The sequence below is a fragment of the Motacilla alba genome, chromosome 17, assembly GCF_015832195.1.
Source record: "Motacilla alba alba isolate MOTALB_02 chromosome 17, Motacilla_alba_V1.0_pri, whole genome shotgun sequence".
Lineage (NCBI taxonomy): Eukaryota > Metazoa > Chordata > Aves > Passeriformes > Motacillidae > Motacilla > Motacilla alba.
The window spans coordinates 2,300,702-2,314,840 of NC_052032.1; the positions used below are offsets into that span (position 1 = coordinate 2,300,702).

General features: G+C 50.5%; 1 protein-coding gene across 29 annotated transcripts in view; it reads left to right on the top strand.

Annotated features, from left to right (window-relative positions):
• Positions 1–14,139, top strand: part of CACNA1B (calcium voltage-gated channel subunit alpha1 B) — a 299,842-nt gene that overhangs the window by 161,233 nt on the left and 124,470 nt on the right. For 23 of the 29 annotated variants that reach the window (XR_005259272.1, XM_038156186.1, XM_038156187.1 and 20 more), the window contains 2 exons: positions 1,835–1,924; positions 5,450–5,659. Coding sequence is in view for 28 of the 29 variants with exons in the window: in XM_038156186.1 (XP_038012114.1) it covers positions 1,835–1,924; positions 5,450–5,659 (300 nt within the window). In the remaining variant the exon portion in view is untranslated. The remainder of the gene's footprint in view (positions 1–1,834; positions 1,925–5,449; positions 5,660–14,139) is intronic. The other 6 variants (XM_038156190.1, XM_038156194.1, XM_038156199.1 and 3 more) reach the window with 1 other exon arrangement.

The following is a 14,139-nucleotide window of genomic DNA, read 5'->3' on the forward strand; positions in this document are numbered from 1 at the left end:
GACGGCTTCCCCCCACCCCCGTGCCCAGGTCACCGGTGACAGTCCCCAGGTGGTTTTGCCTGGCTGCCGGCCGTGCAGCTCTGCAGGCGCTGCTCCAGCCTCGGCCAGCCCGGTGACCTGCGCTGGGGAGGATTTGGGGCTGGAGGAGCTGGGGCTGCAGCAGGTCAGGGCTGAGGTGTGCGTGGCCAGTCCTGGTGTGCGTGTCCGGGGTGTGTGCGAGCTGGGAAAGCCTGTCCGGCGCCTGGGCGCAGCCAGGGCTGCCAGGCTTCGCTGGAGTTTGTGTCTGAGGAGCGGTCTGAGAGGCTGAGTGCTGTGAGAAACCCGAGGTGAGCGCAAGGCACGGAGTAAAGACCCAGAGATACTCAGGCTTCTCTTATCCTAAAGCGAAAGGAGCCCGAGAATGTTCCCAGCCTTGGAGCAACTGGTGTGGAGCAGCCCACAGTCGATGGTGGTAAATTCTGAGTCCCCAAAACACAGGGACGTGCCTGGAAAGATGGCACAACCTCACTGCCAAACACACGGAGGAGTTTTCTGGGGCAGAAGATAAAAAGCTGCTCAGTTCATGCCAGGGAGTGTTGGAAAAATTTAATCCCAGTGCTGGTTGTGCTCCAGTGCTGAGGATGGCCCTGGACACGCTGGAGTGCATGGGACAGACACAGCCTGAGGGACCCCGGAGCTGGCATTGCTGGGACTGAGGATTCAGCCTAGGTCTGGGTGGGGCAGCAAGGAGCACAAGCAACGCAAAACAATGGATCCAGATCACAGGTTCAGAGCATCCTCCCCTCTGCTCTGGGTGTTCCCTTGAAGTGACTCAAGCACAGCCCGTAGGAGCAGGAAGCGCATCCACGTCTCTGTCAGGGCAGGGCGATCCGTGCAGTGTGGGAAAGGAATTTGTAGAAAATTAGGGTGAGGGGATGTTGTGGAGGAGCCTCCCCGGGGCAGTCTCTGCAGCGTGAGTGGCTTTGCTGTGTGTGCCCACGGACCAGTCTGTATCACCACACCGTGGGGTGTCTTACTGCTGATAGAAAGTGCTGCTTTAGTTACTGTATGTCTCGAAGCTGTCACCAAACTGTACCAATGTGACTTTTTTTTCTGCCACTTCTCAAGGTTCTGCAGGTAGGTGGTCCTGGGAGCAGCGTCCTCAGTGCTCCTGCCTCACCCCCCGTGCTCTGGGTGGACAGTGCAGAGCTCTCATTCCCTGTTGGAGTAAATGTAGTGATGTTTACCCTCTCCACTAAAAGCTGCTTTTGGAGGAAAAAAAAGAGTGTTTTCAAAGAATTCCGACATCCCCAGGGGGCAGGGATTGCACACCGGGTGCTGCTGAGAGGCTGCTCACTGATGTGTGGCCGCTTTTTCCACGCAGCATTTCTGCTCCTTGAGGCATGGCTGGGTGCTAAACCGAGCTCTGTAAACGCTGACCCCCTCATGGTGCCCGCTGCAAACAGCACTGGTGGTTCCAGGGGCGGCAGCACTCATCTCCCAGCCCCGTGGGGCTCAGGAAGCTCCAGTTTCCCTGCCCAGCCTTTGTGCTGTGCTGAAGGTGCAGCTGCAGCGACCCCCCACCCTCCTGCATCTGCTGCATGAAGTGGAACGTGCAGAGCTGTGCCTGGCAAACCTTCAAGAGCTGGAAGGGCAAAGGAGTGAAGCACCCTGGCACTGAGGCGTGCAGAGGCCCTGCAAGGTTGTGGGTTGTCCGGTTTGCTCCAGGGTACCCTGGTGGGGGAGCTTTAAGCTGGCATTGGGAAGGAAATGCTGGCCCTGGAGAGTGAAGGGAGGGGGAGAGAGAATCCACTCTGCATCCTCACGGGACATTTTCTCTTTAATTTGCACGCAGTGTTGAAAAGAGCCGCAATAAAGAAGAGCAAAAATGACCTGATTCATGCAGAAGAAGGTGAGGACCATTTCACAGACATTTGCTCCGTTGGTGAGTACTGGCTTCGCATCCCCCGAGGTTTCGATCTCCACCTGAACCTGTCCATGTCATGTTTCCTCCTCTGGAGAGGCTCCTTTGCTCCAGAAGCTGCAGTTTCCTGAAGGAGAATGAATTTCCACTGCTGCAGCAGCAGCACTCGACTTCCCAAAGCAAAAAGCTCCGTGGCTTCACCCTCTCCCTGCACTGCCTGCCTCAGCTCTTGCATGCTGCACCCTTGGGAGAGCCCTGCAAAGCTCTTGGGTCAGTCCCTGCTGGGCTGGCCCTCCCGGGATTCTGCTTGGAATGTGCTCATTCATGCTAATGAACCCCAAATCTGCCAAACAACACTGCTGGAGGGAGGAGAAGAAGTGGCCACAGTCCCCTTGGCCACTAATGCCCAGCTGAAATGTCTCAGCCTTTGCTGTGGGAGTGGTCACTGGGACGTGCTGGGCAGTGGCCTCAATTCTCTCATTCTTGTCTTAGAGGAAGATCTTAAAGCGATTTTAAAGCCAGATCTGGAGATCCAGTGCAGAGCAGGGCATCCTGCACTGTGGGGTGTTGCTGGGGTGAATTTGGCATCCTCAGGCTGAGGAGGTGCTGCCCGTTCTGCAGCTCCCAGCGCTGATTCCCTGCTGAGATCTGCCCAGGTGGGGAGGCAGAGGCAGCTCTGGGCTGCCAGGGGAGGCTCTGGGCACTCAGCACCCACCTCAGGGAGCTGCTGGAGCCAAACCCCTCAGAGCCGTGGGAGAGCATCTCCTGCTGCTCTGCAGTCGGGCGCTTTGCTCATTCCCGTGCCTGTTGTTGGAGGCTGTTTTGCTGCTGAAGTAGCAGATGTTCTCATTATCTTCCAAAGAAATGTCTTGGCAGCCCAGTCCCCACGAAGCAGCAAATCCTGGATGCACAGGAGGAGCAGCACAAACAGCACATTTGAGAATCCGTGTCTGTGGCTGTTGCACAGCATGAGTGCCTCAACTGTCCTTTGGAAGGTTGGCATTGATGTTTTCAGGGATCACAGCTGCTGCTGGAATTTATTTTTCCCCCTTTAAAGGAAGAGTTGGTTGCAGAAAATGAGCGTGGCTTGGCATGTTCCTGACACCAGCACTGAGCTGCCACAGTCCCCTGGGCTGCAGGGTTTCTGGTGAAACTGCTGCCACTTCCAGGAGAGGTTTGGTGCTGAAAAAGGGCAAAAATGCAGCAGCCTGTGTGCATTTTTGGTTTGGTTTGTTGTTTTTTCTCAGATCCCTGCATGGATAACAAGGAATGGTCATTTTTGGAGTATTTGCTCATGGTTGCAATAATTATGAGATCTTTGCCTCCAAATCCAAGTCCCTTCAGGCTCTGGGCAGCCAGTGCCACGCCAACAGATCTTGGAGTTCAGCGTTTCAGGTGGCCATGGATGATGGAGCATCTGGGCTCGGGAATAATCCGAGGCAGAGCTGGGAACTGTCTCGGGAGCATATGGCAGGGAAAATAACAGCAGTGCTTTCCACCTTCTGTGAGTGCTTCACCCACTTGGGAAAAGTGGCTTTGATTTTGATTCATGGAACGAGGCAGAAAAGAAGGAATGGATTAAGCAGCTACTTCTGCAGGCTTGTGAAGAGGCTGAAATGCAGAGCATAAACAATCAGATCACGTGGGCAATTACGCATAAAGGATCTGTTTTGGAGAAAAGGGGGTTTTGGATGGTTTTCTGTAATGTGTTCAGATGGGAGCAGAAGGAGCGTGGAAGAACTAACAAATAATCCCTGAGTGCCACGTGAAGATGCAGCTCAGGGTGGGGATGACTTTGCCAGGTCTCTCTCTGGCCATTGGCTGAAAATGTTGCACTTTAATTCAAACTCAAGCACCTTGATGAGCTTTAGAGCTGCAGTATAAAGCTCTGTAGTGGTAAACACTTCCCAGGGTGCTCTCTGCAGTTGTTAGCTTTTTTTCTTTTCTTTCTACTCCCACTGGCTTCACACTCTGTGTGCTGTACTAGGCACAGGGCACTGCCTTGATTCCCAGACACCAAAGCCTGGAGATGTTTTCCATGTTAGAGCAGTTTAAATATCACTGCTTTGCATTTCTGGAAGATCAGCAGACAGGAATGAGAGGGCAGCACTGTTCCTTTGCCAGTCTGGGAGTACGGAGGGGCTTGGCTATCTGAGAGCTCTGTACCTGCTAAGCAGTGCTGTGATGTGAAGCAGCCTAAATCCCAAACTGTGGCTCTTCTTGTTGTCTTGAAGCAGAGCAGAGGAGGAGCGCTGTGATTTCTTCTCTTCCAAGCTGCCAAAGGCAGGATTTTCAAACCAACAGAAGAACACACTGATTTTTTCCGCATGGAGTTTGTTCAACACCTGGCCAGGGCCAGCTCTGCTTTTGGAGTGCTGGTGGATGGCCAGAAATGTGAAATGGAGCAGAGAGCTCACTTTCCACGGGGGAACATCACACTTGTGTGGGGCTCTGAGGCTCTGAGAACCCGCTGCTGTCACATCTGGATGCCTCATCCTTTCTCTGGCTGCTGTGGTTGATGTGGCAGGACGAGGCTGGGTGAGATTCCCACCCATTCCAAGTGTTGACATGGAGGTGGTCACACTCCAAGATGTGGCTGCTGAAGCCAGAACTCTTTGTTCATGTCACTGAGCCCAGGAGAGCCACCTGCTCCAGGAAAGGACGAGGACATGTCCTGCTCTTCCTGCTGGGATGCTCCATCCCAGGATGGGGAAGGGAAGCAATCATATCTTGCACAAACCACTGGCACAGGCAGTGGCCAGCCTGGCACAATCACCATTTCCCCTGCTTGCAGCAGCTTCCCTGGCTGCTGCAGAGGAGCCCCAAGGGGTCCATGTGTTTGTTCCCTTATTCCTGATTTCTCCTGCCTCAGCAGCGGCTGGAGATTGCCTTTTCATTTGAGCAGTGCCTCTACCCCAGGGGGAGAGCTGGCATCAGGAATAATTTCTTCCATCAGCTTCCTATTGTTGAAACCCTTGACTCTTTGCCAGGGTTTCAGCCCAGAGTGGAAATGGAGCTGATAGAGGCAGAATTGAGGCAAATGAATGGCTGAGCCCGAAGTCTGATGCACAGAGGATGGTTGAGCCCTCTGCTAAAGAAATAGCTGAGGCTGGAGAGTAAATTAAGGAGAAGTCACTCAATTCCCTAGTAACTGGTCTTGGAGCAGGAAAAACAGGGACCAGCTTTCCTGTTGTACCTACCCAGCTCCACGAGGACGTGCTCCACACCGTGGGCAGAAATCCCCTGTGCCTGCTGCTCTGTCCCTGTCAACCAGGAAAAAGTGATGAATTTAACTGGGACAATCAGGATTGCTGCAAAGTCTGGAAGCCCAGTTTAGAGGGTGGGGCTAGGCATTGACCCATGAAGTTTTAAAAGCCCAGCCTTCATCCCTCATTACAAGCAAGATGCCCTTGCTCAGCCCATTCTCAACATCCCCAGCTTCCTGCTGAGCTGTTCTGGTGCTTGGAGAGGCTCTGTGTGCCCAGGAACCCCCTCCAGCCTTTTCCCTGCTGGGATGGGCTGTGGTGACTCTTCTTTCTGTCCCAGGGTCTCCCTTTGCCCGTGCCAGTTTGAAGAGTGGGAAGAACGAGAGCTCGTCCTACTTCAGGAGGAAAGAGAAGATGTTCCGCTTCTTCATCCGGCGCATGGTGAAGGCTCAGAGCTTCTACTGGGTCGTGCTCTGCGTGGTGGCCCTCAACACTCTCTGTGTGGCCATGGTGCACTATGACCAGCCTGAGAAGCTGACCACTGCTCTCTGTGAGTACTGCAGGGAGCTGGGGGTGTTCAGCCTGGAGAAAAGGAGACTCAGGGGTGCCCTCATCACTCTCCACAGCTCCTGAAAGGTGCCTGTGCTCAGCTGGGGTTGGGCTCTTTCTCCAGGCAGCACTGACAGAAGCAGAGGACACAGCCTCCAACTGTGCCAAGGGAAATATAGGTTGGATATTAGGAAAAGCTTTTTTACAGGGAGAGTGATAAAGTTCTGGAATGGCTGCCTGGGAAGGTGGTGGAGCCACCATCCCGGGACGTGTTTAAAACAGACTGGATGTGGCACTGGGTGCCAGGGTTTAGTTGAGGTGTTGGGGCTGGGATGGACTCCATGATCTTGAAGGTCTCTTCAACCTGGTGGCTCCATGAATTCTGTGAATTCTGGCCACTCCTGTTCCCTCAGCAGCCCTGGCATTTCTGATCCCCATTTCTGATCCCACATGCCATGGTCACGTCCTGGCTCTCAGCGTCCCTCAAGGCTTGGTTCTCCTCGCTCACCACTCGTGGAATAACAGGATGGTTTGGGTGGGAAGGGAGCCTAAAGCTCAGCTTATTCTGCCCCGGTGCAGGGGTACCTTCCACTAGCCCCTGTCCAACCTGGCCTTGGACTCTTCCAGGGATCCAGGGGCAGCCACAGCTTCTCTGGGAATTCCATTCCAATCCCTATCCTCACAGGGAAGAGTTCCTTCCCAATATCCCATCCAACCCTGCCCTCTGGCAGTGGGAAACCATTCCCCTTCTCCTGGCACTCCAGGCCCTTGTAAATTGTCTCTCTTTACCTTTCCTGTCAGCCCCTTCAGGTCCTGGAAGGCCACATTTAGGTAATCTCAAAACTTTCCTTCTCCAGACTGAACAATCCCAATTCTCTTTCAAATCATATTTCAAATTATTGAATCACACAATTCAGAAAATATCCACCAGGATGTTAATTTGAGAGTGGAATGTTATCCTAAAGGTTATTGCAAAGTTGAGATTCAATCAGGTGTAAATCCTGGAACAGGGAGGAGGAATTATCCTGGAACAGGGAGGAGGAATTGTCCTGGAACAGGACAGGAGGGTTTGTCCTGGATCAGGATGCACAAGAAGAAGGGGAATGATGCCTGGGAAAAGCAGGATTCTCTGGCTAACCTCTGTCCAGAGAATGCAAATTCGTGTCACTTTGCAGCTGATCTGCGCCCGTGGGTGATTCCTGTTGGGGACACACTCAGAGCTCTGCCAGCTCTGACATTCCTGGCATAGCAGCAGCTGGAATGGCCTGTGAAATAAAAATCCTGCCAGTGTTTATGGACTCAGGCACTAAGCCCCGACACGTGCTGTGATTCTTGTTAGAGCCTTTAAAAGGTTTCGACTTTACAGCTCTTTTTTGGTTCCATGCCCTCCCTGATGGGGTGTGATGACATGGGATGGGTGTCACGGTGCCCTCCTGTGACATTAAGTGACAGAAATAATCCCAGAGGGAAGATTATCCTGTATTTGTGAGAAGATTTTATTTTAGCTGGTTCCTGTGGTCACCTGGTTTAGCTCAGGGAGTCTAGAAGTGCTTTGGAAATATGAGGTTTGGGTTTTTGATTGCTCTGATGAATGAGAAATGGTGTCTCCCTGAGGTCACAGACCTGCTGACAAAGCTTGGTTTAAAAAAATATGGAAGGTGAGGAATGGAGCTTTTTTGTTTATTTTAATGAAGTTTGGAGGCTGGGACTCCTAGAGCTGGAAAGCTCCTAGAAATTCCTCATGCTGATAGTTCAAATTCTTCCTTCTGAAGGGATGGGATGAGGTTTGTTCCTGGAAGACAAAGCCATTTCTTTGGCCATTTCTGACCCTATCAAATGGCCAGGAACAAATCTGTTGTTCAGCACTTGACCAGATGAAAATTTAAATAAAACTTCTGAAAAAACCAAACAGAAGACTGGAAAAAAACCTCAAGTATGTCCAACAGTCTAACAATGTTGGCTTAGATCTTTAAAGATCCTTATCTACCTAATTTGCCTTGATTTCTCTATAAATTAGATACTTAAATATTTCTTGCCTCAGATCCTCAGGTCTTACCTTATTACAAGGAAGGCAAACTTTTGAAGTTTCTTTTTTACTAGACCTAAGAGGTCAGGAATACTGACTGCTCTGACATCAAAAGCTCCTTATTAATATTTGTTGAAATATTTAATGCCACCTGGTAATGGAGCTCTAATGAGAGATGTATAATAAGGACAGAAATTTCTTTCAAGTTTTTTTTTTTTTTTTTTGCAAGATTTCAACTGAAAAGAGAGACCATACAGAGAAGTCACTCTTGCTTATTCATTACGTCAATTTACCAGAGGAAATAATAAGCTAGATTGGCAGAGTAATTAGAAGTTTGAGGATTAGGATTTCCTCTGGAATTAGGACTAAATGTTTAGGAAACAAACCCTACACTTGGAGTCTTTCAACTCAAAAAAAGGTCGCAGATTTATAAAACTCAGTTTTGAGAGCACCTTATGCAGTGACTTTTCCAAGGCAACATGGAGAAATCCATGAGCCAGGAACTCCTTAATATTCCAGTGAGGGCTGGAAGGGCTGGTTCTGTCTCTTGGAATTATTCACCTCCAGCTGGGAAACTTACCTGAGACAGAGGCCACAAATTAGGCTTCCAGTCCATCCCAGCTGAAGACAAAAAGTAGGAAATAGGTTGGAATTAGGGATGGATCCATGTTTCAGGAACTCTGCATTTGTCCAGAACACCCAGTCATGTCAATTAGTGTCAGGAGCACTTGGGCAGCAAGTTTGGATTTCTTGGTGTAGAGTCCCGCTGAGCTGGGAGTGGGGGATCCCACTGCCTGACATTGAATGGAAGAGGCAGAAAACCACCAAAAATTGGGATTTCTTGGGGATTAAATTCTCAGCATCCTCCCAGCCTCTGCACCATCCACTGCCCTTTACCCGGGAGCCCTGAGGATCCTTTGTCAATGGGGAAACACCTGGGCAGGGGCTGCACAAACCATCCCTGAAAGGAATGCCAGAATAGGGCAGGGAAGGGACCTGAGAGGGTCACCTGGAGCCACCTCCCTGCTCCAGCAGGGCCATCCCAGAGCACGGGGCACAGCATTGTCTCTGCAATATCCCAGGGAGGAGACTCCACAGCCCCCTGAGCTGCTTGTTCACCTCACAGGGAAGAAGTTCTTCCTGACGTTCAGGTGGAGCTTCCAGGGATCAGTTCCTGCCTGTCCTGCTGTCCCATTGCTGGGCCCCTGGAGCAGAGCCTGGGCCCTGCAGGTGTTTTGATGAGATTCCTCTCAATCATCTCTTTTGGAGGCTGAACAGCCCCAGCTTTCTCAGCCTTGTCCTCATGAGAGAGGTGCTCCAGTCCCCTCAGCATCTCTGTCACCCTTCATGCAGAAGCTCTGAGTATTTCTGGGGTACTAAACCCTGCTGGAAACTCCCCTGGCACTGGGGAGGGGCAGCCCAGCGTGGATCACAGAAAAAAACAGGAAAGGATCTGCTAAACCCTGCAACTCTACCCAGGCACCTCTAATTCAATTATACCTGTCCCTCTGGGGAGAAGTTTAATTACATTACAAATTAATTTTACTTAAAGAACAGTTGGTAAAAGCCTACGGGTCTGCACTGATTTATTTTTCCCTTGGTCTTTTCTTTTAACTTTTCTGTTTTGAATTGTTCTGATTAGCTTTCTCTGCTTGATGCTCCATATCTCTACAACTGCTTTGGAAAAAGGACTGCAGGAGCTTTGGAGAGAGGCTTGGGATTTCTTTAGCCTTATTGAAAGCACTGATGAGGAATTCTTTGAATTCTTGTGGTATGATTAATAACAGGCCGTACTTCATGCCCCTGTAATTATCCTCAAATTCAATCAGAGATTCTCCTTCTCTGTGTGGAAAGGACTCCAGGGCCAAATAGGATTTCTCTCATACTGCAGATGGACACTGCTCACTGAAGCACAGAACTTTGGTTAAATAAGCTGCAGTTGCCTGTAAAAGAATATATTTCATGCGTCTATTTCATGATTTTATTATCATCTCTTCACACTCCTTTCCACCACTGCCAGTATTCTGAGAAAGAAGAGATTTCTGTCAGAAATCAACTCTGGAATGGCAGCACTGAGGTCTGGCAGCAGCAAAGATGAATTTTCAACACAGGGCCCCTCAAAATCCATGCTGGGGACACCAGGAGTGAGCAGGGCTGTGCCTTTGGACACGTGCAGCAGCTCCTGCTGGGGGAGCAGCTGCAGGCATTGCTGCAGGGCACGGGGCCCCAGGGATGGGGCTGGGCTGGGCTCCCCTTCCTCTGCCTAAAGCTGTGGGGTGAAGGTGGGACCAGAGCTCTCTGGGTCTGTGCGATGGGTTTTTGGCACTGTGGGATGGGTTTTAGGAACTGTGGGGTGGGTTTTAGGGACTGTAGGGAGGAGGTTTCAGCACTGGGTCACTGAAGTTTCACTCAGGGGCTGCCCTTCCCAAAGCTCTCTTCTTTCTCCAGCAAATCCTGCAGAGATCCTTCCTGGCTGCTTAATCTGTGTAGGTCTGAACCCCAAATCCACAGTGTCTCCTTTTGATAAATCCAGTGTTTGAGCACAGCATTTGAGCCTTTATGGCCTGAGAGCCTGTTCCCTGCCCAGTGCTGACCCTCATGTTTGGGGCAATTTGGCCTTTTTTTGGTGCTGTTGTTGCCTTTGAAGTCAAGACCCAGCTCCCTCTGGATACCAACATGCAGCATTTGCAAGAAAAAGGCTTTCTGGAGCATATTTATTTCTGCTTGCTGAGCATTTCACATCTGCTTGGGCAAAAAGGGGGAAGTTTTGCCCTGCTGAGGTTCTCCTGCTTGGTTTAATGTGAGAGAATGAGGAGATGGAAGTGTCAGGCTCAGCACCTGCTTCTGATGCCATTGGACTTGGAGATGGGGCAGAAATGGAATTAATCCATGAATTATTGACAAAAAGGAGCTGGTAACTCTAATTAGGAGCCTAATTCAAAGGTGTGGGGTGAAGGGATGGCTTGCACGGCCTTTGCCAACAGCGCAGCTTGGAAATGAAATAAGAGTGTTTGTATCAAGCCTTTCCTCTTTAAATCACATCACAAAATGCTTTTGAGTAAGGCAAATGAAATTAGGTGAGGTTTGAATACCAGGAGGCCCAAACAACAAAATTGCATTTTCAATTATTTAGGCAGGGCCTTCTCAGAAGAAATTGTGTGTTGGATGCAGCAGCCTCTCCATGGAGCCAATTCCTTCTGCCTGAGGAGTTCAGGGTCTGAGTCCACTTCCCTCCATCCCTGCCTCCCTGGGCTGTGATTTGTAGCATCTGGTACCTGCTGGGACACAGCTCTTGCTGCCAGTTCTGGGCTCTGCTCTGGAATTCATCAGCTGGGAAAGGCCAAGGGTGGCTCTTGCAAGAGCAGCAGAAGGAAGTTGGTTTTTAGAGGCTTTGAGTTTTAAATATTTCCTGGCTTTATTTTTTTTAAATATGTAATCAAATATTTCTTGATTCTCTTTTGCAACTTTGTAGCTTTCTTCTTGGGTGATATCCTGGATTTGCAGGTGTGTTTGCAGGATGTGTCAGCCTGATGGTGACACTTGGCATTTGTGATACCCAGGGTGTGTTCAGCCTCTGCTGGAGCCGTGACTGAACATTAATCCTTGGTCCTTCCTCCTTTTGTGCTCCCTTGGGATGATGGTAATTGTCTTGGCAAAGTGTCCTGAGGTCTGTTGGTGCAAATTTGCAGTTAAAAAACCCTCCTAAGGACTTTTGTTGTTCTGTGGAAGAATCTGGGGGGCACCTGAGGTGTGACTCGCACAGGTGAGGCTGGGGCAGAGATAAGGGGATGAGAATCTCCCTGCTAGAGGTATGACACGTGGGGGCTGTGCATCCACAACCCCTCCCTGTGATGTTATCAGCTGATTTAACAAGGTTTCACAGCAGTGGCGGGATATCAATCCTTGGGATAGGGAGACTGCACCTGGAAGTTGTGCCAGTCAGCACCACCTGCTGAGTGTGACACCAGAGTCCCCCTCCAGCTCTCCTGGAGCCCCTTTAGGCCTGGCAGGGGCTCTGATCTCCCTGGAGCCTTCTCCTCTCAGGTGAGCACCCCCAGCTCTCCCAGCCTGGCTGCAGAGCAGAGGGGCTCCAGCCCTGGAGCATCTCCAGCTTTGCTTTGGACTCAGAGGTGCCCTCATCACTCTCACAGCTCCTGAAAGGTGCCTGTGCTCTGCTGGGGCTGGGCTCTTTCTCCAGGCAGCACTGACAGAAGCAGAGGACACAGCCTCCAGCTGTGCCAAGGGAAATTTAGCTTGGGTATTAGGAAAAAATTTTTTACAGAAAGAGTGATAAAGTTCTGGAATGGCTGCCCAGGGAGGTGGTGCAGTCACCATCCCTGGGTGTGTTTAACAAAGCCTGGATGTGGCACTGGGTGCCAGGGTTAATTGAGGTGTTGGGGCTGGGTTGGACTTGATGATCTTGAAGGTCTCTTCCAACCCAGTGATTCTGTGCATTCTGGGAATTCTGTGACTCATGCCAGCAGCTCCAAGTCCTGCTGGACCCAGAGCTGGAGGCAGCTCTGCAGGTGGGGCCTCACCAGAGCAGATGGAAGGTCAGGTGGATTCCCAGCACAATTATGGATATCTCCTTACTCTGGGATCCTTGGTGCTGGTGACAGAGTTTCCTCACTACGTCCTTGCAGTTGCTGTGAGAAAGGAGAGAAAAGTTGCAGCTTGGTCAGGTGTGAAGAGGCTTCTCCTCAAAAGCTCCAAGCTCAAGGTGAGAGGGAGTTGTGCTGTTCCTGTGCACTAAGATCCAGAGGGAGGATCTGCCTCTTCCTGAGAAAAAGGCTGTGGGTCTCAGATTTTGTCATCTTACTCCTCAGCTGGGAACACGTTGCCCTTGAGAGTCTCCTGTGATGATCTTGCTGCTGTTTTCAAGGAGAGCAGCTCACGTGGGATAATTAATACTCACCTGAAATTTCCTCCCCTTTTGCAAATGTTGGCACAGGTGTCCTTGCAGGCTCCTCACTAAGGTGTTAATAAAGCCTCTCTCATCTCATTATTGCTTCCTGGATTTCAGGGAACTTTATGCCCATGGTGTTCCATGACTGGCTTTCATTTAAAATTTAAAATCCCTTTTTATTGTTGGGTAATTGAAGCTGCGTTTTTCAAGGCATTTCCAAAGACACCCAGAATGGCCCTGGGCCAGCTCTGCTCACTCCTATGGATGTGCAAGGCTGGGAATGGCAATCCAAGGCAGAATGGAAATCTCTCCCCACACTCAGCTGAAGCTGCAGATTGCGGGAGGTCAGAGGATGGTGGAATCATGGAATCTTCTGAGCTGGAGGGGATCCCCAAGGACCATCCAGCCCAGCCCCTGTCCCTGCCCAGACCCCCCAGCAACCCCACCCTGGGCATCCCTGGCAGCGCTGGCCAAAGGCTCCTGGAGCTCTGGCAGCCTCGGGGCCGTGCCCATTCCCTGGGGAGCCTGGGCAGTGCCAGCACCCTCTGGGGGAAGAACCTTGCCCTGATCTCACAGAGTTCCCAGAATTCACAGAATCACTGGGTTGGAAGAGACCTTCAAGATCATGGAGTCCAACCCAGCCTCAAAACCTCAACTAAACCCTGGCACCCAGTGCCACATCCAGGCTTTGTTAAACACAGAATCACAGAATAATGAGGTTGGAAGAGACTTCTAAGATCATTCAAGTCCAACCTATGCCCTAGCACCTCAACTAGACTACAGCACCAAGTGCCAACACACCCAGGGATGGTGACTCCACCACCTCCCTGGGCAGGCCATTCCAGAAATTTATCATCCTTTCTGTGAAAAAACTTTTTCCTTAAATCCAAGCTAAATTTCCCTTGGTGCAGCTGGAGACTGTGTCCTCTGGTTCTCCAGCCTGAGCTGCCCTGGCCCAGCTCCAGCCTTTCCCTGGCTCCTGTCCCTGTCCCAGAGCAGACATCGGAGCTGCCCCAGAGTGCAAAGCACCTGGAATCCAGGATCATCCTGCTGAAATTTTCCTTGTATCTGTTGCCCCTCCTCTGTCTCTGTGCACCTCTGCATAAAGTTTGGCCCCATGTCTTTTTTATCATTCCTGGAATCATAAAATTGAAATTACAGGAGACTTTCTTGTAGCATCTGTTCTGCTGCAGCCTCTGAGAACCTCCTGTGCTGCACTAAACAAGGTGATTAATCCCCACCTTTTGAGGTTTGATTCTTTTCCTCATCTTTTCTCCAGAGAGAGAGATTTGCCTTCTGCTGTTTGGTTTTTCTTGGTAGTGTAGGTGGTTTTTGCGGTTTTTTGTTGGTTTTGTTTTTTGTTTTTGTTTTTAACATTTCACTCTTGCTGTTGCTTATTGGCCTCCAGATCCAAACTTAAAATGCCAAAGGCAGTGTTTGCTGTAGCTTCAAGTTCTCAAAAGTTGATGTGGAAATTGAAGCCTCCAGCTCTGTTCCTTCTGCCCTTTGTTTCATCATAGGTGATAAATTTTCCCATCAAAAGCTTCCC